This window comes from Monodelphis domestica, chromosome 8 (assembly GCF_027887165.1).
Source record: "Monodelphis domestica isolate mMonDom1 chromosome 8, mMonDom1.pri, whole genome shotgun sequence".
Classification (NCBI taxonomy): domain Eukaryota; kingdom Metazoa; phylum Chordata; class Mammalia; order Didelphimorphia; family Didelphidae; genus Monodelphis; species Monodelphis domestica.
Window position 1 is genome coordinate 187,910,502 of NC_077234.1, and position 26,744 is coordinate 187,937,245.

General features: G+C 36.4%; 1 protein-coding gene across 2 annotated transcripts in view; it reads left to right on the top strand.

Annotated features, from left to right (window-relative positions):
• The window catches only part of SEPTIN10 (septin 10), a 67,434-nt gene that overhangs the window by 39,668 nt on the left and 1,022 nt on the right, over window positions 1-26,744 (top strand). The window contains exons 9-11 of one of the 2 annotated variants that reach the window (XM_016424893.2): window positions 16,834-16,966; window positions 24,845-25,032; window positions 25,346-26,742. In XM_016424893.2, coding sequence (XP_016280379.1) covers window positions 16,834-16,966; window positions 24,845-25,032; window positions 25,346-25,367 — 343 coding nt within the window. In that variant the 3' untranslated portion in view covers window positions 25,368-26,742. Of the gene's footprint in view, window positions 1-16,833; window positions 16,967-24,844; window positions 25,033-25,345; window positions 26,743-26,744 lie in introns of those variants that run through there. The other variant, XM_007507931.3, reaches the window with a different exon arrangement.

The following is a 26,744-nucleotide window of genomic DNA, read 5'->3' on the forward strand; positions in this document are numbered from 1 at the left end:
TTCTAAAATCAATCATGACTCAAAAAACTTCCTGTTCTATGCTTAAGCATAGGTCAAAGCCCTTTCCATTGTTTAGCAAAAGGTTTCTGTCCTAAAGTAGTCTTAAGTAGGGAGGAGAATGATCCTTCCATGCCAAGGAGTTTCATATTCCAATAGAGTTCTTACTATCAGTAGGAGATTTTTTCAAGTATGAAATTTCCCAATGGGGAAATTTTCAACATTCATAAGTCTAAGAAATTTTAAGGTTTACATTGTCCTCTTCCTTTCTTTTTGCCATATCCCTCCTGAGATGTCCAATTTCTTCTCTCCAGTTTCTACCTCTCTAGTTTGTGTCCCTTTTTAGAAGTCTTCCATTATCCTTTCCCTTTGACCTGCAAGACCCAAATTAGCCTGCCTTTCTAGAGGTCCCTTCTTTGTTCCTTCCCCCTTTTTAGTTTTTATTCTAGCCACCTTTCCAAAAATCTCTTCCTTATCCCCTTACCTTATCCTATTCTACTTTGTTTAAAGATTTACTGAGAATGTTTTCACTTAGATGCTCACCTTCAAGTAGCTCAATCAAACAAGGGAATAGTTTGTGTTTAAGTCATCTACTAAAGAGCAACTATCATATTAATAGTTTAGTTAAATACCTATGTTAGTTGTAAAATTTAGGGAAGCTATAAAATTTTTCCTTCTTTTTTTGGGGGAAGGGGGTTTACTTTAGTTGCTGTTCAAAAGCTGGTAATTAGTGTTCTGAATTTCTCCTAAAAACTCGATGCAAAACTATATGCTTATGCAGTCTTTCTTCTCTTTTCTAAGTTGTGATTCTTTCCCCCTCCTATTCTTGAATGTCCCCTAGTCCTTACCCACTTTTCCCTGGGTAATTAAAAAGAGAGAAGGAGCAAGAACTATTTCTCACCTCTCCCATCCCCACCATCATCTTCCATTTGTAATTTCATTGACAGTATCCCTGGCCCCTATCTTATATCCTCTCTCAATTCCCAGTCTCTACCACCCTAATAGGGCACCTGTTAGGACCAGAGTCCCTGCCCCTTTGGTAAAATCAGTAAGTCTTTTTTTAAAAAAAGACCTTTACCTTTATATTAGAATCAATATTATACATTAGTTCCAAGGCAGAAGAGTGGTAAAGGTTAGGAAATTGGAATTAAGTGACTTAAAATTTTAAAATCTAGTTTTCTTCTTTCAACTAGGTAGTGTCTGAGGCCAGATTTAAATCCAGTACCTCCTGTTTATAGGACTGACTGATCCAATCCACTGAGCCATCTAGTTGTCCCTAGTTTTCATTTTTTTTGTATAAGAAATAGAAGGAACACTGCATCTAAGATTTCTTTTAAAATATTGCTAAACTTTATTTTAGTTTAAGAGTGGTTTTAGAGAGAATATGGTTTAAGAGGAAATAAATAACATTTTTATCTATCTAAAATTTGTCTTTCCTTAAAAGTCTTATGTAAAAAAAGAGAATGGGGCAGATCCCCAAAGGGTGTAGAGAGGTATTAGGAGCACAAGCAGCAGATTAAAATAAAGATTGGACAAAGTTTTCAAGAACAAAAGTTAAGGTTATTTACAAGTAGAAGAAATTATGAAGTTTAGTTCTACTTACATTTATTTGATTGTTAGACATTTTATTTTGAAGATGCTTAAAACCGAGTTAGGTCATGAGGCATGAGTTTCAATTCTAAACATTGATGATTTTTATCTGTGTGACCTTGAGCAAGTGTCTTGCTAATGATCAGACACTATAAGTATTTGTAAAATAGGAAAAGTGATAATAACTACTTTCACTATCTGCTATTGTAAGAAAAGCACTTTGTAAACATTAAAGCAATAGGTAAATGAATTTTTAAAACCACTCATCTCCTTCCCCTTTGTTATTATTAAGATCCTTTGAAAGTATCCTGAGATTTGTGGGATTGTTTCCCTGATGGGGAGAACAGGGCAGTCCAGACTGTACTTCATCTTCAATAGGCTAGCAGAGACTAGAAACCTAGTTAGAAGCCACAGATTCTGATCACAATGGAAGGGGAGAAAAGAGCAGTCCTGGGTTCTGCTGGCAGTCGCTGAGCTAAGTGTGACATTTGGAATCCAGAAATGGACCTTCAGATGTATTTTCTCTTCGAAATATCCATGCAAGTGATAAGAATAATATAGGGCAGCTTCTTAAATAGCCATATACTTTACAGTTTTAATCCAAAATTAGGTTTAGGAAGAATTCCCATAATTATAGATATAATATTGAATAGACTTAGAGTATAATGCAACTTTATGTATTTTTTAAGCTGACAGTTTTTATAGGGATTGTTGGCACTATTTAGACTTTGCTCATAAAATTTTCATGCCTAGTACATAGCTTAAATAAGAATATGAAAAAATAAGACTTATGAAGCTATTATATTTTTTGGAGAAAAAGGAACCAAGGTCTTTTCCAGCAACATCATATCTCATTCAGAACAGTTTCTATTGGGGAATCTCCTTTCCCCACTTTGTTCTCAACTACCTACCTCATTTCTGCAATTTTCTTGTTTTTATTTCTTTTTGCTCCTTTCCTGTTGGTCTTACTTCTCTTTTTTCCCCTTACCACCATTTGAAAGTTAAATAAATCACCATAATATATGAATATTAACAGATTTATGTTAAATAAAGCAAAACAAAGAAAATAGAGGGTGAAGAAAGCTAATCTGGTCTGTAAACCTTAAAATTCCTTAGACTTATAAATGTTGGAAATTTCACCATTGGGATATTTCATACTTGGAAAATTTCTTACTGATAGTCTATTGGAATGGGAACCCCATTGGCATGGGAGGTTCCTTCTCTTCCCTTCTTCAGATTACTTTAGGACAGAAACCTTTTGCTGAACAATGGAAAGGACTTTGACCTATGCTTAAGCATAGAACAGGAATTTCTTTGAGTCATGATTGATTTTAGAATTGATACAATGGAGATACTTGGAATCAATCTCCACCCTATTCAGTCCTAACAGGATTGAGTAAGGGCTGCAGCCTAGATCAAAATTTAATTATTCCAATCTCTACCCTACTCAGGTTAACAGGATTTAGAAAGGGCTGTAGCAAAGGATCAAAGATTTAATTATTTGAAAATATGACCTTCAACAGACATGTGCAAAAGCCAGAGACCTCTGGGTGGTCCTGGGTTTAAGCTAGAGCCTCCATTGGCACAGGGAAATTGATGGACAGGTGATTGGTAGATGTGAGGACTGAGGGGAGGCAACTTGGATGGTTTCCTTAAAGATAGGGGAGTCTGGAGACTCGAGGGGGTGGTTGAGGAGTTGGCCGGAGTGGTTGCGGTGTACTCTGAGAAGCTTGCTCTGAAGGAAGCTGAAGGTGGGGGCCTCTGAGACTGTTTCTCCATTTTGGTCACGTGAGTAATAGGGACTGATCTCTTTTCTTTGCCCCAGCTATCTAAGGGCTTGGGCCTTTTGGCCCAGCCTAAACAGAAGGGGTATTTAAGCCCTATTCCCTTCTCTCCCTTTTTCTCTCTCTCTATCTCTAATTCCTTTCTTCCTCCTATTGTAATTAAACTCCATAAAAGGTTGACTGCTGACTTGAGTTTTCATTTAGGAATTACATAGCTGAATTCCTTGGCGACCTTAAAATTAATATATATCAGTCTTTTAAAGTGATTCCCTTGTAACAGGTCTGGAAAAAAATCTTTCTCTGGAGAAAGAGAAAAGTTGAAAGGAATCACAGAAATGTATACTTTGTGTCTTGAAAACATCTAGTTCAGCTCTCTCATTTTATATATGAGAAGAGATGTGAGCTACGTAGCTAATGAATGACAAATGTGATCCTGGAACTCGGGCCTCTTGCTTAAAATCCATATTCTTTTCCCTGTGACCATTTCCTCATAAAATATTGAGAAATGCAAATATAGGAAATGGGATTGAAAGGTAGAGGAAATAGTCGTGCTTATAGAAGGCTCATAAGTTGTATAATTTATACATCAGAAGCTGTAGTATACAGTGAAAAGAATATTGGATTTGGGGCTATAGGGTTTGGGTTAAAATACACATGTCTTTTACTTATTGTCTGTTTGACTTTGAGCAGATGACTTAAACCTTTTGGGCTTCATGCTCTAATCTTTAAAAGGTAGAGATTGTATTAGATGGCTTCGAGGATTCCATCTCTTAATGTATGGCCCTATGGGCAGCTAGGTGGCACAGTAAATAGAGTGCAGGGCATGAAGTTTTAAGTGAAAAAGAATGAGGGGAGCAGAACTGGAAAAAGGAGAAACTGATATATATATATACACACACGTGTGTGTGTGTGTGTGTGTGTGTGTGTGTGTGTGTGTGTAAAATGTAGCCTCAGACACTAACTGTGTGACCCTGGGCAAGTCACTTAAACCTCTTTGCCTCATTTTTCTTATCTGTAAAATGAGGTGGAGAAGGAAAGAGCAAACCATTTTAGTATCTTTGCCAAGAACAGCCCAAATGAGGTCTTGAAGAGTCAGATACAATTAAAATGACTGAACAAAAACAAGCATTCTGTTATTGCTTTTTCTTAACGTCAGATGTATATGATTTCTACCAGCAAGATGCATAGTCTCCTCTCTGTGAATATATCTTTTCTACCACATTGTGCTATGGAGAAGTTTAAATGATCTCAAAATATTGTTCAGTTGCCTCTGAGAGAAGGTGATTTAGATAGAATAAATGTGGCATTTTTGCTCAGCTTCATGCAGTTTTAGTGTGGTAGCCTCCAAAAGAATAAGAATTATTTACATTTACATTTTTCTAAGTTAAAAGGCTTTATAGAAGGAAATCTGGAAGGATAGTGAAATCAGAAGACTTAAAAAGGAAAGGCAGGAAAGCTGTATCTTTTCCAAGAAAACCCAAATGAAGAGTCAGACACTGCTAAGTGACTAAACAACAAAGTTGTATTAGGATGCATTAAAAAAAAATCCTTCCATGTTAGTATCAATCCGTTTTTTTTTTTAAACTTATCTTCTGTCTTAGAGTCTATACTAAGTACCAGTTCCAAGGCAGAAGAGCAGTAAGGGCTAAGCAATGGTGGTTAAGTGACTTGCTCAGGGACACACAACTAGGAAGTATCTGAGGCCAAATTTGAACCCAAGACATCCCATCTCTAGGCCTGGCTCTCAATCCACTTAACCCACCTAGCTCTCCCATGTAGAGGGATTTTAAAAAAATCTTAAGTACAGAATTAGTGGTTCCCCCCCCCCCCAACATCATGTCCTGTACATAGTAGGTAGGGCGATGTCTACCCCAAGCTTGTGAAGATTTCTCCTAGTGAAATGGGTTGATGAGAACAATTTATTCCAATATCTATAAAGACAGCTGGAGCAGGTTCTATGGAGTACTTAAGAATTTGGTTAAATGTTGAAGATGCCAAGACCATCCACTGCATTTTAGGCCATCACCAGTCATCCAGACTTTTGTCTTGCCACTGGATTTCAATGGCTGTGGAAAAAAAAAAGAATTAGACTGATGACTTTGCAACTCTGCCTCACTTAAATTCAATTTATGGGCAAGTTACGACATCACCCCATTATGCCATTGGTCCACTTTGAAAACAAAGGACAAACAACAACATAGTAGGTGCTTAGTCAGCTTTAAATTGAACATCATAAAAGAAATAAGTATATAAAAAGGAAATTTGGAGCATTGAGCTATGAGATGAAAAAGTTTGGAACTACAATCATAACATGACTTCTACAACAAATGCAATTTAAAATTTAGGGGGAAATGTCTGCTTGAGAAAAGGGGGAGAAAAGAGAAGAATTGGGACTGTTTGAGGTAAATATTTATTCTTATAAGGGAACTTGGAGCCAAATGAACAGGAATGAAGGAATTAGGAATTTATTTGGTTGTTTGTTTGTTTTTATGGCCAGATGAGCCAAAACAATACTTTTCAACCCCACAGCAAGCAGATACAGAAGAATTATGTTTGAATTATCATGAATCACACTTGCCTTAATCATTTCTAAGGATGTTGATCATCAGCCCCAAGAATAATTATCCAAAAACCAGAGGCTCCCTAGTTGGTTATTTTAGAAGTTTAGTCACATTCAGTGAAGGAACTGTAATGTTTTTAATAGGAAATTATTTAAAGAGAATAGAAATTATTGACAAAAGATATAGCAAAGTGGTTGCCTCTCTCAAGAGGCTTTTAGGCTATTCAATTCTGTTATTAAACTTTTTAAAAATTGGGGGCAATTTTTATGGCTAAATGGTGGTGTTCATCTTGGCTCCTGTCTTCCTCATAGAGAAAAGGGATAGAAGGGCATTTATTAAGAGCTTCAGCTTAAATACTTTGGCCACATAATGAGAAGATAGAACTCATTGGGAAAGATTGAAGACAGAAGGAGAAGGGGATGGCAGAGGATGAGATGGATAGACAGTGTCATGGAAACAACAAATTTGATCTTGGACAGCCTTTGAGAGATAGTGGAGAACAGGAAGACCTGGTGTACTATGGTCCTTAGGTTTGTGAAGAATTGGACATGACTGAATGATTGAACAACAATAGATATGTTTAATGAGGAAGATAAACACATAGAGTATGGAACCATGTTGAAGAAATAGCACCTCGGGGGGCAGCTGGGTGGCTCAGTGGATTGAGAGTCAGGCCTAGAGACGGGAGGTCCTGGGTTCAAATTTGACCTCAGACACTTCCCAGCTATGTGACCCTGGGCAAGTCACTTGACCCCCATTGCCTAGCCCTTACCACTCTTCTGCCTTGGAGCCAATACACAGTATTGACTCCAAGATGGAAGGTAAGGGTTTTATTTAAAAAAAAAAAAAAGAAAAAGCACCTCCCCGTAAAGATTGTGGTGATCAAATTATATAATATAAGCATATAAGGACTTAAAAAACTTTTTAGCTATGCAAATGTTTATATATCTCTGTAAATATGTAAATGTAAAACTATGAAAATGTGACCTATTATTATTGACGTGGACATTTCCTCACCTAGTCATTGCTTAATGTTTATTAAATTAAATTTTATAGATGAAGAAATTCTTTCATTTGTCCAAGTCAGTACAGATAATATGGACTACATCAACTCATTATTAAATTATAGTGTTCTTTCCAATTTGACATCTTAATCTTCTGGCATTTATCATGTGCAGGTCATGAGACCTAAATAAATGGCATTAGAATGTCATGTTTTTAATTAACTGAGCATAATCTTATTTATATTAAGTAAAAGAAATTCCTAGGTTGCACATGTTTAATTATTTCAGATTTAAGCCAAAGTCTCCACTAAGTACTAAAAACAGTTTGCCAACCTTGCTGGCTAACTAATATTTTTGCTAGTAACACACTAGTCATTAGAATTTGTACTTTCAAATTGTTGCATGGTGAAGTTCTGGAATCTTTAATGCCCAGCTTTGAAAAGCAAGGCCTTTTCTGAAGTGTGGTTACTGTTCAGTTGTTTCAGTGCTATCTGATTCTTTGTGACTCTATTTGGGGTTTTCTTGGTAAACCAATGCTGGAGTGGTTTAGCATTTCCTCCAGCTCATTTTACAGATGAGGAAATTAAGGTGAACAGTGTTAAATGGCTTGTGCAGGGTAACATAACTACTAAGCATTTCAGGCTGGACTTGAACTCATGAATATTAATTTTCCCACTTCTAAGCCTTGTGCTTTATCCACTGCACCACGCCCTTTCTAAAATACCAGTGTCTTCCTATAGTCAAAAGTTGTAGAGTTATTTAAAATCTTGGCATAATTATGACAATAAAATTGTGGCTAGCGTTGTTCCTTGGGAGAAGCAATCATTCTAAAATAGCTAAGTTTTCGAGGGACCTAAAGAATTTTTGTTATATTAAAATAATTTAAAATTAACCATCTTCAATGAAATTTTAAAATGTATCACTCTTTTCTGTTTCTTTACAGCATATTGAATATATTTTAGAACAAACCTCTCATGGTATCTATAGAGAACCAACCTGCAGTTCCTATATAGTTTATGGGGGGGGGGGGAGGTTTGACCCGAGAAGGAGAATGGAGGCTAGAGGAATATGGATGTGAGATAGATAAGGCAGTTAGAGGAAGAGACCACAAGTTAAAACACCTGGGGAAATGCAAGCTCCTTAATTACCTCTCTAGAAAGAGAAAGCAAGTGGAGAAATTATGAGGACCAAGAGAACCTTCGTGGAGCTGAGAACTCTGGGACATCCCCCATGGGCCACACGGCCAAGAGATTAATGGGAGATGTGCGGGACAGCTGTGCTGTGTAAGTCAGTCAGACACGAGGAACATAATAGGCCACAGCAAGATCAAGATTGTAAGAGGCAAGAGGGAGAGCAAACCCTGTGAGAGTAAGAGGTGTAAGAGAAGAGAAGGGAAGAGGAGGCTCGCACATGTTCCCCAGCCTTTATTGGGGATCTTAGGAATGTCAAGTGGGAGGTGATTAATGTATACATGACATGACATAGGTTTTTACATTGGTAGCATTGACAATGACAGAATCAAAGAGGAGGAGATTAATCCAACCAGTACTTTGTAAATGAATGTAGTCCCAGCCCAGACTCTGTGGCTGTCAACGCCCAGCCCAGGAATTTGCTAGCCCTTTGCTAGTCCTTTGGACTGTCCCTTTCCATACAATGAACATTAAGTGATCTGACCATGTGTCTGGTAAATGAATATACAGGATACAATATCAATACATCAATCATGCTTCCAAGATGTTAACATGCCTGGTATGCTACAGTATCAGTGTACAAAGTTCCTGGCTAGGAAGCTCCTGCTTCAATTCAAACCAGCAACTTGTCTGGCAATTGAAAGTCTTAAGAGTTGCTTTGTACACTAAGAAGTAAAGGGGCTTGCACATAGTTCCAGAATTAGGATGTGTTAGTGGCAGGACTGGAACCTAGATCTTCCTAGGGCTATCTCTCTTATGCAATATTGACTTAGAATTTTGACTTCAGGATTTCTGAATACCAGCTGTTGTGCTAAAGAGAATTAATTTAATTTAAAATGTTTATTGATCTCTTTTGTTGTTATATCACCTTCACTTCTCAATTTCCCCTTCCCTTCCTTAGTGAGCCGTTCTGTATACCAAAGAAATTTTTAAAAATCAGTTCAGTGAAAGGGAAGCTAGATGGCTCAGTGGATTGAGAGTCAAGCCTACTGGGTTCAAATCTGGCCTCAGATGTTTCTTAATTGTGTAACCCTGGGCAAGTCACTTAACCTATGGTATAGCCTTTACCAGTGGTCCTCCTTGGAACCAATATACTGTATAGAGTCTAAGATGGAAGGTAAAGATTTTAAAACAAAAATCAGCTCAGAGGGACATCTAGGTGGTTCGGTGAATAGAGCACCAGGCCTGGAGTTGGGAGCATCTAGGTTCAAATCTGGCCTCAGACACTTCATAGCTGTTTGCCTAATTCTTGCACTTCTGACCTGGGGTTGTTATTAGGACAAAATGTAAGTGTTGAAAAAAATTAGTTCAGTGAAACTAATCAATGCGTTTGACAGAGGCTGATGGTATATGTAATTTGACAATATTTATTAGTCACCTAATTAGTGTCAGATTGTATGCTAGGAGTGACTATACTAAACAAAATTCACAGTGCTTGGTGCATCTGGTAGATGCTTAATAAATGTTTATGGATTGATTCTGTCAGGGAAATCCATATGTACATGGGCACAATATGTATATTATGTGTGTGTATGTGTATACAAGGTGACTTCATAGGATCATTCATTTAGAACTGGAAGAGATTCTAAAAACTATTGAGTTCAACTTCCTCATTTTGCAGATCAGAAAAATGGAGACCCAGAAAGGTTGAATGACATGCTCAGAGTCCCAAATGCCTTCAGTGGGAATTGAATATTCCTGATTCCAAGTCCATTAAACCATAATCTCTTATTTTTATCTGAACTTTCTCTTTCTTCTGTATTCCTCATGCAATTACAATTCTAGGCTTTCCTCCCTGGGGGATTTTTGCCACTGCATATGGAGCTTGCTCATTTTCTATTTTTGCCCAACTCCAAGAATAATGCTAGTTATTACAGATGAAAGAGGTGAAACTGCCTCATGGTAGGGCCTCTCCCCCACTACATCCCTAATTATATAGCTAACCCTGCCTCCTCAATTGTTAATTTTTTCCCCCTCCATTTGCTTCATAATCTCCTTCCTGGGTCTATGTTCTCCCACTCCTCCTAGTGCCAATTGCCCTCAGGAGTTCCAACTTCCCTTTGTGGAGATAGGTTGGGTAGACTTTTTAAGCACCAAATCTCTGAGGCCACCAGCTTGCTTGACTCTTAGCCATATTCATCACTCCTTTCATCACCAAAACAAGGTGTCTTCCCCTCCCCCCTCACTTCCAGTCTCCTCTCCTCTTCATTCTCACTTATTCTCCTGGAGACTTTTCTTTTTCTGAGACTGAAGAAGTCACTTTCCATTCAATTGCTAGCTCTTGATTTTACACCAGAACCTCTCATATTCCTCTCTATCTTCCTGCTTTCCTCTTTCTCTTTCAAGTACCTTTCCATGTGTGGAAGAGACATGAAGAGAGAGAGTACCCAGTTATAACAACCAGACATAGTTCTCCACAGATCATCCATTTTATTACAATTAAAAATTAAAAGGGGTATCTAGCCAAAGCAACAGCCATGATTTAGGTTTATGTTCCAATGTAGACTTCATTGGAAATGGATCAAATCAAAAAGAATTAACTGGGTTACCTATGCAACTGGCAGAGGGTAGCACTGACATGAGTAGTAAGTCGGTGGCAATAAACTCTTCAGCTACACACAGGCCAGAACCATATGTGTGAATTAAGGTGGGGAAGAAGAACTACAAGGCTCTCTCTCTGAATTTGTTTAAGGCTTAAGGAAGTAGAGACTTAGAAGTTCTGCAGTATAGAAGTTAGGTTGCATTATGATTGTAGGTTAGCATTTGTTAGTGGTAGGAATTTTCTTGGTTGAGTTTATAGACATTAGGAGATAAGACAGTTATATATTCAATATGTTAGTGATATTGTTGAAATGATTTGAAAATTGTTACTTTATTTGTTGTGATGTAAAAAACTATGTTCATGTAATTCCCTTACCTAAACCATTTTCTTAATCCATTCTTAGCTTAGCATCTATGTAGATAGAATAGCTAAGATAAGCTAGGATTTGGTTATTTGGGGGGGGGGTTAAGAGAATATTTAAGATAGCACAGGGTCAAGAATAGATAGATAGAATTATTATAAAGGTAAGTATCATTGAAAAATGCAAGTTGCATTTTTTGGAGAATAAAAGGGGGGATTGTGGAAGAGACATGAAGAGAGAGAGGATTTGCAGGACAGCCCAGGAATGCAGACCAAGATGAAGGACCTGTTTGTCAATCAAGGAGAAGATTCCAAAGGGAATGTTCCCAGGAGCTGGCAGTTGGGGAGCCTGGCCAGAGAGAGAAGAAACTGGGACTTTTGGCTCTCTCTCTCTGGAGGTTTACTGACCAGGGAGAAACCTTTGCTCTTTGGATGTTCCTGACAAAGGGAGACTGACTTTTTCCTGACCTAGCTTTTTGACAGAGTCTAGACTTAAGTTACTCAAGCAGAGATTATCTGACTGAAGAAAGAAGAAAAGAAGAAAATTTCTTGTCCTCCATCTCTCTGGCTGTCTCTGAGTCACAAATGTAACTGGACTGACAATTCCACACCCTCAAAATTCTCCTTAGAGATTAGGGACACCCTCATCCCTCTTACCTCAATCCTCATCCTGTTTCCCAACAAACCCCTTAATTGAGAAAAGGAAAAGAAAGGAGTTTTTCCTCATAAATCTTGTAGTCCACTCAGGGGGTGAGGGAGGAAGCCACAGGCTTCAGAAGAAACTGGGAGGGAGAGGATGGAAAAGGGAGGGAGGGAGGGAGGAAGGGTGGCAAAAAATATCTGGACTTAGCCATTAGTGATCAATAGGCAGCTCCAGAGCACCTCTCTAGCAGTATCTATCTCTCTAGCACTTCTATCTCCATAACAAATAGGCAGCAGTGCTCTCCAGTCAGCCAGAGTATATTCCAGTTATTGTAACAAGAAATAGTTCCACACAGATTACCTATTCCATTATACATGTAATGTAGTTCCATGCTGCCTCCCAAATATTGATTCATCTGTTGGCAGGGGTATTCCATACTTCATCCCTGCCTCTTGTAATAAGTAGTAAAATGGGATTATATTGATTGGTAATTGATAACTAACAGATCAGGTAGTTATCTTCTTTCTTCTGTCTTCTCTTCTCCCTCTTTTCTTCACTTCCTCCCTTTTCCTCTCCTCCCCCCTTCCTTCTTCTCTCTTCTTCCAAATCAACTCAGGGGTGAGTTTTATGATGTTTCAAAGGAAATACTCTTTCTTTCTCTATCTTAAATAAAAGAGTTTATTAGGGAAGATAGGGAAGGATAAGGAAATGGAAGGAAAGAGGTTTTGGGGTTTCCCTATCACTAAGATGAGTCTTAAATTGGAGGATGGTGGAATATAGTTCAATTGAGAGAAATGACTGATATATATATATATATTTCTAACTATCTAATTCTTTAACCTTGTACTATGTTAAATATTCCTTTACCCTCCCCAAACAACAAATGCTAATCTATTTTAGCTATTCTGTCTATCTAATTCTATGCTAAGTTTGGGTACAGGAAAATGGTTTAGATAATAAAGATTTTACAGGAATATAGTTTTGAACATAATAACAAATCATGTAACAATTTTAAACAATTCTAACAGTATTTTAAATATGTAACTGTCTTATCTCCTAATGTCTATAAATTCAACTAAATAAAATGTTTCTATTACTAACAATTGCTAACCTACAATCATAATGTAGTCTAACTTGTATACTTAAGTCGTTTTTATGTTTGTCCCTACTTCCCTCAGACTTTGAACAAATTTTCTAAACTCTCCCTATTGTTAGTCATTAGAACATTAATAAATTATCCTAATATAGTTAGTTTGTTAGTACATTAGTATTTACATGTGTACATAGGTCGTATTTATACAGATTTACATATGTACATCCATAATACAATGTTCTTGATTTCTGTGCAAACTCCTGCAGATAAGAAATTTGTCTGTTTGAATTCTCCACAGAAATGTATATATCAGTGTGAATTTTGTGTTTTGCAATTATGCATATGTTATATACTTAACCCAGTTTGACTTTTGCCTTCACTCCCATCTCCCTGAATACATTTGTTTAGAAGGGAGTTACTTACTCTGGTCTTTTAGCAATCACTCTTCTGCCATTGTTGGCTACTGCATTTATTGACTTCTGCCTTTCTTTTATTTGGGATGTTTGAGGAGCAAAAAATCTTCAGTTATGATTTTCTGCCTAAAAATGTTTCAAATGCCTCTTGACTATTAAACATCCATCTTTTTTCACATACAATTAAACTCAAATTTGCAACATAGATCACTCCTGGGCTGTATCCTGAGGTTCACTGCTTTTTGGGGACATAAATTTCATTCCCTCCTGCACTTCTGGTTAGTGTAGAATAGTCATATGTTATTTGAACTTTCTTTCCTTGCTATTTGAAGATCTAAGGATCACATGTAGAACTTGTTTCTAAATTGAATTGTGAGATTTCACTACTGTGTCTTAGAGTTTACAGGCTTGGGGTTTTCTTTTTTCTTTCTGGAGAAAGATTTGTGAATTCTTTCTATTGGTATATCATTATTTATGTTTAGAAGTTTGGAGCAGTTGTGTTACTTCCTGAATTATGGTGTTAAGATTTTTTTGTCATGACCTATTCCTCAGGAAGGCTTAATATCCTAAAATTGTCTTGATATATCTTATTTTTGAGCTAAGTAAGTTTTGCTTGCATAGTGGACATATTTTCTTTTAATGCTATTGGAATATTTTTTTTTGCTTCTCTTCTTTTAAATTGTCCTTCACTTTTTTATTATTTGTATTCCCAATCTGTTGTTTATCTGTTGGTCTTTCTTCTTTTATTTCTTTGGTGAGATTTGCCATCACAGATTCCAGTTTTTCTATTCTGTCTATTATTTTTGCTCTGCAGGCCATAAATTCTGTTCTGACAATTCTCATTTCTCCTTTGGACACTAAGGAATAACAAGTCATTGTTCTATGTTCTTATATTCTGCAAGATCCTTTGTTTCACCAAGTGTTGGGTCACTTCCTTTGTTGGCAGTATTTATTCATCCCTCCAGATAAGGAAAGTTAGAACTTTTGAGGGCAACTGGCACCTGGGAAGAAGGAGAACATGAACCCAGGGAGAAGATTTGAGGAAAATGGAGGGAAAAAATGAACTTATTTACTAGATCTGGAGCCTATTTTTCTTTTTCTTTTTGTTAATTTCTCTGTTTGATTTATCTGCTTATAGTCAAGCTTTTTGAATTTTCTTCTTCCTGAGATCTTTGGTGAATTTTCCCCACTGATACTCTCATTTACCCTCTGACTCTGTCCCTTGTTATAGTAGTTTCCTTGGGGGTTGGATCTCAAAGAATCTTAGTTTCCTTCCACACTGGACAATTCATAATTCTGGAGCCAAGGTCTCTGCCCTGAGTGACCTTTGGGTGATCAGAATTGGTCCCAACTGGAATCTGTGCTCTTTCCCTCAAGCTGGGTAGAGTGCTTCATACTTGTATCCCCTCCCCCCGCCATAGGACGTCCTGCTCTACTCTCTTTGTTCCTTTAGTTCTCTAGCCTGGCAGTTCAGAAAGCTGCCTTGCTGGTGTCCATTCCATATAAGCATTGCTGGGGTTACAAGGTTACATCCACTGGCTATTGTGTTCTGATAAAGTTCTGCAGCCTGCAGTGAGGGTTTCCACATGATCTCCTTGAAGGAGGTTGGGGGGACCAACGTTTGGGGGTGGATTTTGTTGTGCATTTGTGTCTGGCTTGGTTTTTTCTTGCAGCCTTGATGATAGAAAGTAGGGGAGGGGTGTTAGGTGAACTCAGGGTCAGTGAAATGAATCATTTGGTGGGGAACTTCCTTTTGGCTTCTGGGTGTCCTAGCTATAGAGACAACTGAAGTTGCTTTCTCTGTGGTGCATAATTTATGTTTTGGAGAAGATTGAGATTTCTTGAGGATCAGAGGAAATGTCTAATCTTCCATCTTGTTGCTTCAACAAGTCCTCCTTTTAATGTTTTCAAATACTCATTTTGATTTTCAGCTAAAGTACTATATAAATATGTGAAATCATTCCATATGAATGGGATGAATTGGCTGACCCACCAAAAAGAACACATAAAGGAAAACCATGTACAACACACCTGGAAAGGTGGTCTAGAACCAGACTGTAAAGGGCTTTAAAGGCCATTTGAGGAGTTTGTTTTATCCTAGAAGCAACTTCCAGTCTCCAGAACCCATTGAGCAGAGAATGATACATTTAGACCTGTGCTTTAGAGCCATCATCTTGTCAGCTATGTGGAGGATGATTGGAGAGGTCTGAGGGAGTGAGACAAATGAGAAAGTTATTGAAATAGGTCAGATGAGAAGAGATAAGAACCTGAATCACTTCATTGTCTGAGTGGAGAAAAAGGGACATATGAGAGAGAGACTGTTTCAGAAATAGTTGACAGGATTTAGAATAACTGGAAAAATGATTATGACCCTCAATAGAAGTAAGAAGAGGGGACATTTTGAGAAGAATGGTAGCAAGTTCTGTTTTGGGCATATTTAGTTTGAGATCCACACTCTTACCCTTGAGGAAGAACAGTTCTAATGATTTTTAAGATCTCATCTTCTCTGAACATTTTTTAAAAAACACAAGGATGTATTTTATCTACTGTCTGAGAATCAATACTTTGTATTGGTTCCAAGGCAGAAGAGCAGTAAGGGATAGGCAGTTGAAGTTAAGTGACTTGATAAGGGTTACATAGGTAGGAAGTGTCTGAGATTAGATTTGAACCCAGGACCTCTTCTGTCTAGGCCTGGCTCTCAATTCATTAAGCCACCTAGCTGCCCCCTCCTCTGAACACTTCTTGACTGTACCACTTAATCATCAGTTATGAGTATAATCTTGAGCAAGTCTTTACTAGACTTGATGAGCCTCAATTAAATCAAGTGTCAAATGGGGATAAAGCTTGTACATACTGGCATGGTCAGGGTCAAAGGGAGGTGCTTTATGTGCAAGTTATTTGAAAACTATAAGTTACTATACAAAGCTTGGTATTATTATGGTTCTGTAAATTGCCCCTTAGCACCAAGTGCATGTATGATGATTATTTGATGCCCATCGGATTTTTCAAAAAATGTACTCATTGCCTAGCCCCTATGATTCTTCTGCCTTGAAACCAATACACAGTGTTCATGCTAAGAGAGAGGGTAAGGGTTTTTAAAAAACATTCTAGAAACAAAGAATTTTTAGTGATTAATAAAAACATTATGCCAGTGTTGGAAACAAAAAGTATTTTTCTTTTTAATTGCTATCCTATTTCTAATATTTCATATTTAAATGTAAAATTTTTATGCCACATTGTAGTACTAATTTAAAGTGAAGTTGCAATTTTTCATAAATGAAAATCTTTATCATGAGAGGACAATTAATTTTGTCTTTTGGAACTTTTAAGAAAACACAAAGGGAAGAACTTTGTTTTTAATGTTGAAGAGAATTGGATAGCACTGAACCTCTACAAATGAGAAAATTTGCTTTCTATGGAGAGTCCTTAGAATCACTTTTGCTCTCTTAAGAATTGCAGCAGAATTGTGCCTCAAGGAATTTCAGATTGAGTTAAATGAATCAAGAGTATATGAATCCTATTGTTAATTAGCAAGCCTCCTGCTTCATCAGCTTTACAAGATGGAAGATTCTGTGTGTTTGGTTGACCTGCTAGTAGGGTGTAAAATGAAGTGATTGATTATAGAGCTTGTCTATGTATTTGCATTTTCATTTTAGTCTTCAGGAGGCCTATGAAATCAAAAGACATGAATTTTATGGTGAACGTCAAAGGAAAGAAGAAGAGATGAAACAAATGTTTGTGCAGCGAGTAAAGGAGAAAGAATCAATCTTGAAAGAAGCTGAGAGAGAGGTAAGTGTTACTGGTTTGGGGTTTTGTTTGGTTTTTATGTATCCTGTTTATTTCATTTGGAAGAGTTTAATTACTGGGCTTTAGGAGGCCACCTGCTTTTGCTCACAAAGTTATCTTGCTGGCAAGCACATTTTAAACAAATATTTCACATTTGAAATGAGAAATTTGGCTTTCAAAAAAAATTGACCCTTTAGGGGAATAGTCTTGCAATATTTAGGTCTCCTTGTCTAAATATGATTGTGCCAGCAAACCCAGAAGCATGTGTCACATGCAGAACACTGTGCTAGGTGCTAGAAGAAATGAAAAAGTTTGGATAAGTGATGGTCGCTTCTCTTCTAATTTGGGAGGTGTCTGACACATATACTGGCCACACAAAATAGCCCATGGTAAGTGATTGGTGAAGTACTGGGAAATGGGGAGAGAAGCAGCAAGCTGTACTGATAAATGGAAGGAAGGCTTCATGGAGATGACATTTGAGTTGACTTTTAGCAGCTGAGTCAAAAAATGCTTGAAAGGGGCATGGAGACAGGAGAGAAGAGAAGATAGTCCTTTAGGAGGAATGCTAGGATGATGCCAAATTGTAGAGGCTTCAAATGACAAGCAAAGGAGTTTGAACTTTATTCATTGAGTAGTAGGAGGGAACCATAAGTTTTTTTCAAAGGAAAGTCTGATTCAGAGTATCCAGTTTTTTAAAACTAGGTCTAGAAGTGGTATGAGGAGTTAATTGGAGGAAAGAAAGTGGTAGGCAGAAGCTATTGGATTGTCTCAGGAGTGTGGCAATAGGGCTTTATGCTTGGATGGCAGTGGGAATAGAGAAGGGGAAGGACAGATTTGGTCACTGCTTGGAAAAGAGATAATTCAAAAGTTATATTAAGTTTCTGAGTCTTGGTGAAATAATTATCTGAATGAGGAGCAGGTTTAGGAGGAAAGATTAACCTGCTTTTATATTTATTGAACTTGAAGTGACATCCAAGTAGAGATAGCTTTACAGGCAAATGGAAATAAATGGGGCTTTGGAACGCAGAAGAGAGTCAAGGTCTGAATTTGTAACTATGTGAATTATCTGCATAGAGTAACTGGGAGGTGCAGTGAATAGAATGCCAGGCCTGAAGTCAGGAAGACTTATTTTTGTGAGTTCAAATCTGACCTTGGACATTTTCTATCTGTGTGACCCTGTGCAAGTAATTTAATCCTCTTTGCCTCAGTTCCTCATCTTTAAAATGAGCTGGAGAAGAAATTGGCAAACTACTCCAGTATCTTTGCTAAGAAAACCCCAAATGAGGTCATAAATAATTGGGCATGTCTGAAACGACTAAGTAACAAAAGGTATCTTTGTAGAGGTGATAGTTGAAGCCATAGAGAATTGTGGGATAGTGGATGCAGTGGAAAGAATTCTGAATTTTGAATCAGAAGACCCAAGGTCCTTTCTTGGTATCATCTATGATCTCAGAATAAAATTGCCAAGGGACAGAGTAAAGAGAAGGGTAGCCAAGGAGAAGCCCTTTTGGAAAGACCTACTTTATATGATAGAGATGAAGGAAATAGGGGTCTCAAATTAAAGCTGGGTTCACAAGAATAAAAAAACCCTTTTGAAAAAGGTTATTAAATGTTAGAATCTGATCCTTTCATACAGAATAGTTCAAGAAAACATTGCTAAGATGTTTTTCTTTTTCTCCCTTTTAAGAAATTCTGGACTTAACAAACACCAATGGATCATTTCTTCTTCTTTTTAAGAGAAACTTTAATTTTGTTTTTATTCTGAACTTGACAAACAACAAATAAAACAAGCAATTTCCAAAATGTTTTAGAACAGGAAGCAGATATTGTATATCAAATTGTAAATCTTTTATATAGAGCTTACTTTTCTTTTTAGTGTGTAATAAATTCAGCAAGTGATTTTCATAGCTGTCCTGTTTATGTGTTAAGTCCTTCAGGCTTCCTCCTATCAAATCAGGAAGTACTAAAAAAAAAAAGAAAAAAGGAAACAAATATGCATAGTCAACCAAACAAATTTCCTCATTGTCTGTATACAAAAATGTATATCTTATTCTGCATGTTGAACTCATCACTTCCATATTAGGAGGTGGATACTGTGCTTCATCATCAGTCCTCTGGAATCATTGATCATTGAAGATCATTATATTGATCAGAGTTTGTTTTCCTGGTTCTGCCTGTTTCACTCTATTTGTTCTAGTCTACCCAAGTTTCTCTTGAAACCGTCCCCTTCTTCATTTCTTATGGCCCAGTAATATTCCATTACATTCATATGGCCTATAAATCCAAGCATTCCCCCACTGATGAACATCCTCTTAGATAGCAGTTCTTTGCCAATACAAAAACAACAGCTATAAATATATTTACATAGATGAATCAAAGAGAATGCACACTATAATAACTTTTGGGCCATAGTTCCAAACGTTTTAGAGCATAATTCTAGAATTGGAACATTTCTCTAATTGCTAGTATCTTAAGAGAATTTTTTTCAAGGATTGTAGAAAAGCTTAGATTTCTTCCTTTGACCCCTTTATCAGAGAAAATTGCTCCAAAGAATTTTTCCTTGGATATCTTTGGATATCCTTGGATATTTCCGTCTGACTTTAATTACATTAATTTTGTTTATATAAAAGTAAAATTGCCCATTTAATTTTGTGAAAGTTGTTCTTCCTCTTTTGATCATTAATTATTTATTCTTCTATCTAGAGATCTACAAGATAATTTCTTTCTTGTGTCGCTAATTTGATATGAGGTGACTTTTTACATATGGCATGTATTTATCTACTTGTAACTTTGTCTTGATATGGGGGCTGTTTTTGTTGTTCAGTCATTTCAGTTGTGTCCAACTCTTCAGGTCTCCATTTGAAATTTTCTTGGCAAAGATACTGGAGTGGTTTGCCATTTCCTTTTCCAGTTCATTTTACAGATGGAAGAAACTGAGGCAAAGAGGATTAAGTGACTTGTCCAGAGTCACATGGCTTTTTTAACTCACAAAGATGTGCCTTCCTGACTCTAGCTCTCCATTCTTAACAACTGAGCCACCCAGCTGCCCATAGGAATTATTAATTAAAAAAATAATACCCTTATCTTCTGTCTTAGAACCTATTAATACTAAATGGAGGTTAAATAACTTGCCCAGGGTCATATAGGTAAGAAGTATCTGAAGCCAGATTCAAACCTAGGACCTTCTGCATCTAGACCTGACTCTCAATCCACCGAGCCACTTAACTGCCCCATACTTATTAATTTTTGACAGCAATTTTTGTCAAATTGTGAGTCCTTTCCCCAGTAGCTGGATTATGGGTGTTTATCAAATACTAGGTTATTAGGATCATTTGCTTGTGCATACTCTGAATCTATTCTGCTCCACTAACCAACTTCTGTTGGTTTGTTATTGATTAACCAGTATCAAGCAGCCCAATTATTGCTTTACAGATAGTTTGAGATGTGCTACTGCTAGATCTCCTTCCTTTCTATTTAAAAAAAATCTCATTATTTCCCTTTTTTTTCCTTGAAAAGAATTTTGTTATTTTTTCTAACTTTATATAAAATAATCCTTTGGTAGCTTGATTGCTCTGACACTGAATACATAAATTAATAGAGGTAATATTGGAATTTTAAATTTTTAGGTTAGTTCTTTTAGTAATAACTTTAACTAGAATGTACTTATTTTGTGTAGTAAGATGTTATTGTTGGAAGAGTAATTTGAGTAAGTAATGGAGACCAGGATTTGCATTCATTTCTGATACTTTTAGCTGCATGACTGGTTACTTACTGGGAGACATACTTCCTAGGCTCTTGTGAGGTTCCCATTAGACAATATACCAAAAACACTTTATAAACCTTAAAGGCTATATAAAAGGCAGCGATTATCATTAATATTATTATATGGACCAGACTAATCAGGACTATGTAAATATTCATCTTTCCATAAAATGCTTGAGAGAGGAGTACTTTTCCATCACCATGGTAGTGTTTCACATAAAATAGATGTTTAATCAGTGGTTGTTGAATGAATGAATAAATCTAAATAAGAGTTATTGTTTCTTGAGAAGAAGCTCAGAATCTAAATACAGCTGATCCTCCCCCATTGTAACAATTTTATAGAGCCCTGCAAAGGCACAATTTTTTTTAAAGTTGAATGACATTTTAATTGCAATAATTGAGCTTGCTATTAACAGGATCCTCATGAATAATTTGAGAAAATGAGTCATTTCCTAATTTCTTTATTTAAATTGGGATTTTTGTTCACACTCATTCAGATTTATGAAAAGCAAGTCCCATGAGGAATTGCTTTTGAATAGTGACTTAGTGCTTTGTAATGTCATGAATAATTTAGCTGCTTTTACTTTTTATAATTTATCAACAGGCATATAGAGCACTGGTAACCTGTTATGGCTTAGTGGACACTGTTAATTATACAGATTCTCACTATCTTGAGAAGGGGAACAATAGGCAATTCTGTCATTTGAATATTTATAACAATTATTTAAAAAGTTAAAAAAATAATATTTCTCTCAGAGGCAGTTTTCTATATTAGAGTATTGGGCTAGGGCTGTGTTGGCAAACCTATGGCATGTGTGCCAGAGAGGGCTGTGCCTGAGGACATTTCTCAAGTCACCCACCCTTCTGCCCAGCAGCCCAGTGGCAGCACTTCCTCCCTCCCCTGTCTGGGGTAAGGACAGGGGGCTCACATGTGGCCTGAGGGTTACAGTTTACTATTTGGTCTCTAAAAGATTTGCGGTCACTGGGCTAGGGAGTAGCCCAGATTTAGTTCTGGCTTTGTTATATTAACTTGAGTAGGAAAGTTGCTTCAACCCCTCTGCATGTTGGTTTTCTATTTAGATATTATGGTTTCTGAGATCCTTTTCTTCTCTAAATTGCTATGATTTAAAAATAGTTTTTTTAAACCCTTACCTGCTTTCTTAGAATCAATACTGTGTTCTAAGTCAAAAGAGTGTAAGGACTAGGCAATGGAGTTTAAGTGACTTGTCCAGATCACATAGCTAGGAAGTAAGTATCTGAGGTCAGATTTGAACCCAAGACTTAGGAGTCTAAGCCTGACTCTTAATCCATTGAGCCACTTAGCTGCCCTTTGCTATGATTTTATTTTTTTATTATTTTTTTTAAAGAAAAAAATTTTAGTCAATTTAGAACAATATTCCTTGGTTACAAGAATCATATTCGTTTCCTCCCTCCCCTCCCCCACCCCTTCCCATAGCCAACAAGCAATTCCACTGGGTATTACACGTGTCCTCGATCAGAATCTATTTCCATGTTGTTGATGTTTGCACTAGGATGACAATTTAGGATTGATCCCCAATCATATCCCCTCAACCCATGTAATAACCTCTGCTATGATTTTAAGTATACTCACCAACCATATTATAAATTGATTACAAATGGAATTGTGAACACACTTTCCCCTAGAAATCATTAATCATTAGGTTCCAAAGCCAGCTAAAAAAACCAAACACTGTACTTTAAATATATTGTATATTTATTGCAATATAAAATTCTCTTGTAGCACTAATTTAGAAAAGGGCAGAAAGGCAATTAACTAAAAAAAAAAAAGAGCCTGTTTTGTATTTGTCTTGTTGAATAGTGTTTGAATATATGTAGATGTTGGTTTCTCTGAAATTCTCTTTTTCTGTATCACCTTGAGGCAAATACTGGCTTCTTTTTCTTCCCTCAGAAAGCTATGTCTGCCTAGAAATAAACTTCTGCTCTTACTGTCCCTTTCCCTCTTTTGTATGGAGAAGAGGCAGTAGAGCATTTAGGTTGAATTCGTCAGCCATCTCTCTCACTTTACCAGATTCCCCACTACCACTTTGACTTAGGACAAAGAATGAAATAGGCTCTTGGTCCACTAAGATGAACTCAAGTCCTCTTAGCCAATTGATGTCCTGGTCAGGGAAAAGGAGAGGTACCTTAATTATTTTTTCTGTTACTCTCTTAGGCTAGGAAAAGTTCAGGAATCTTGTCAAATAGTTAACTTACCAGCTCAGGGAGGGACTAAGGGATCCCTGTTTTTCCAGTGATTTCCTGGAAAAGAAACTAATTTAACTTAAAAAAATTTTTTTTGATATATTTTGTTATTACATCATTTGTATTTTTCTCTCTCAGAAAGTCATCCATTATAATAAAGTTCTCATTTATATCTTAATTATTTTGTGTGTTGTCAAAGAAGGGCCCAGTTTGAAATTGGTGTGTTTAAGTGTACTGGAGAAAAGATTCCTGAAAAAAGAAGTCTGTTGACTTGGAGAGAGATAGAAAAGAGAATCATAGTTTCAGAGGTTTACAACAGAAAGAGATCATATAATCCCAATTCCTCATTTTGCTGATAAGGAACCCAGGCCGAGAGAGCTAAAATAATTCAGATTAGTTTATTCAAGTAACAAATTCTTTCTTTTTCATTGATACTTTCTAGCCCCTTTTCTATTGTCACAGATATTAGAAAAGTATTACTGATAACGTGTTTTGTGCTAACAAATTATGGTCAGTGGTATGTGAGGTATCTTGCTCTGGCATCCTTATAGTTGTAACTTTTTATTTTTTGAACAAACCAAATATTTTCAACAGCTCTTCCAAATTTTTCTAATATGTTCATAATTTAATCATACTAAACATCAGCAGTTCAAAGGATCCGGCATCAGTAAACTGGATAACATAGTTCACATTTTTCATGAAACCTTTGGGCCAGTAAAAATATTTATGATTTATATGGTTGTAGGAAGATTAAGAGTTGTCTCAAAGCAGAAATATTTTAAATATTAAATGCTAAAAAAGAAAAGAGAAAGCTAAGCATAACTTAAAATCACAGAATCAAAAAATTCATAGCATTTTATGGTGGGAACTTTCCATAGCCAGATAATTATCTGTATTATACCTATAGCCAGCTAATCTTATAAAATACCTGACAAATGGTTCGAATTTATACTTGAAGACCCTCTGTGGGGAGGAATCCAAAAGTGGGCTCCTTTAGACTTTAGACTGATGAATATATCAAACCAGATTAAACTGTGATTAAGAAATGTTTTAAAATGAGTCAAAATACAGCACAAGATAAATAATGTTCATTTGAAGTTTTCCAAGTTAATGTGAGGTCCACAGGAATCTCTTGCTATTTGAATTTGATACCATTGGTATAGTGAATGGGGCACTGGTCTCAGAGTCAGGAAGATGTAGGTTCAAATCTATCCAGACACTCAGTAGTTGTGTCAGCAGAGAGCCCCTTATCCTGACCTGTAAAATGAGGATGCATTGTTGTAGTAATGAAGGACTTAAGACAGGGAATGCTATTTACCTCCAGAGAAAGAACCGATGAAGTCATCTTTCATATCAGTGTATATGTATATTTTTTAGTTTTATTTTTTAGTTACATATGAGTTTGTTCTTATAACAGTGACCAATATGGAAGTGTGTTTTGCATGACAAAAATAAAATAAAAAAAAAGGATAATAATAGCACCAACTTCTCAAAGTTGTTGTGAGAGCAAGGAAATTTTTATTTATATATGTATTATCCTTCTGTTTTTATTTATTTATAAACATGTTGATATGTTTGTTTACACATACATATACAAACATGCATAAATGCTTTACAAACCTTGAAGTAACATAAATTTTGGGGAAAAAAACAACTTTGAAAAGAACAATGCTCTGAATATCAGTAGTTACTTTGTAATCACGATATCTCTAAAATAATGATAAATGGCAGTAAGGAAATTCAATATGAGTTTTTACATGAGCTACGTTCCTGAGAAATTGTGTTTGCTACGTTGCTTTAAAAAAAAGGCACGTGTGAAATATTTTCTTGCTCTGATTCTTTGGATTATGCTGCCACCACATGTACGGTAATCAGAACTACACATTTGCTTCGTAGCTGCAGGCAAAATTTGAACATCTTAAAAGACTGCATCAGGAAGAAAGAATGAAACTTGAAGAAAAGAGAAGGTATTTGGAAGAAGAAATAAATGCGTTTGCCAAAAAGAAAGCTGCATCTGAGCTCCTCCAAAATCAGCCTTTAAATGCATCTGGTCCCAGTGTGAAGAAAGACAAGGATCGTAAGAAGTAAGTATTCTCTAAAAACCTAGACCATCCTTGTAGAAGAAGCTATTACACTGAAAAAGGGATATGAGCCAGGAAAAAAAGTATCACTTTTTCCTGAGTCTTACCTGTGACTAGAATATACCTATGATAAATTCAGATTTGCTGTTATTTTGTACAAGCTCAAATGGAAATTGGAATTACAGGCTTTGAAGGCAATCTAAAAATGTTTTTTTTTTATTCAAGATAAAAAGGCCTTTATTCTTAGAATAATTTTTCCTGTCAGATTTTGCTGATATTAACTCTATGAGAATTTTTATTTCAATAAAACTTCCAGATTTCGAATTCTGGTCCTGTGATGCCATGCTTGTGAAAAGGATGATGAGCCAACATAAAGAGACAGAGGGGGCCACATTGATACAAGGGGGTGGCCAAGAGTAGCATTTGGATTATCTTGAGGGTTATGGGTATGTGTCCAAACAAAGTTAACTTATGTTCTGTATAGCTTTGGCATCTTCTCTTTTGAGAGTGAAGATACCCTTCTGCAAATTGCCTCTGTTCACCTTTCTGATTGTTGTTGGAATTCAAAATAACCCCTATTTATAGCAAGTAGTGGCACCTTTGGAGATCTGTGCTTCTGCTTAAACTAACAATCTTTTGTGTCAGTGGCTTGAAGATTGCCAAAGAATTCTCTTTATTTGTTACTCTGTTACAAACCTTTTACAAAACCAGTTCAAAAACAAGTACAAAACTTGAACTCAGTCTTAAAATGTTCTTGAAAATATAACTGTGATACATACATAGTACCTTTTGGAAGAGATTTTCCAGATACACCAAAAGGGGGTAAAAAACCCAAAACATTTGGGAAGGTTTCATGGAGATTTTTAGGCTAGATCAATCTATGTTTTTAATAGCCTTTAGCAAATGTTAGTGGGGAAGTTACAGTTTCTATTTCAAAAACCACAAAAGCAAGAGAAAGTACAAACATAATACCAATGATAATGCTAGTTTTTAATACCTACAATTTATTCAAGTTCCATTTCATTGAAATATTATTTCAAATTTATAAAAATGCTTAATCATTAAGTCTGACAGAGGAGAGTACTAAATTTGAAGTCAAGACCCAATTAAAGTCCCAACTCTGTCATTTTGTGATGTCGGGCAAGTCACTTAATCTCTCTAGACCTCAGTGTCCTCATCTGTAAGACAAGAGGGTTGGACTAGATGACCTTGACATCTAGTTCTGCAACACTAAACCATAATGTACTTTTTTACTGCTTTTCAGTATGCTTATACTGAATGCTTGTAAGCATGGAGAGGAGATGCAAGGTGGAGAGGAGCTTTCCCCCTCCCCCATTTTTTCCTTTTCACTATTTTTGGATGCTTTGGGTAACTTTCTAATAGTCTTGTCAGGAGAACCACCAGTTTTAGTTTCTGAGGACTATAGACCATGGATCTTGGAAAATCATACAGCATTATTTTCAAAGTTAAAAGACTAACAGCTCCTCACATTCTTGTCTAAAAACTCAAACAGTATTTTTTCCCCTTATCCTAATGAAAATGCAATAATGTGGTTTTTGGAAATAGATTTTCTAAATCTTGATTTTTTTCCCTAGCATTATTAAAAATAAAAATTGGTTGTTAGAAAAGGCCATACCAATCACAAAGCTCTAGGCATTTCAGTTTTCTGTTTTCTTTTCTTAGATGCCAGTTATTCAGTGCTTTTTTTTTCCTCT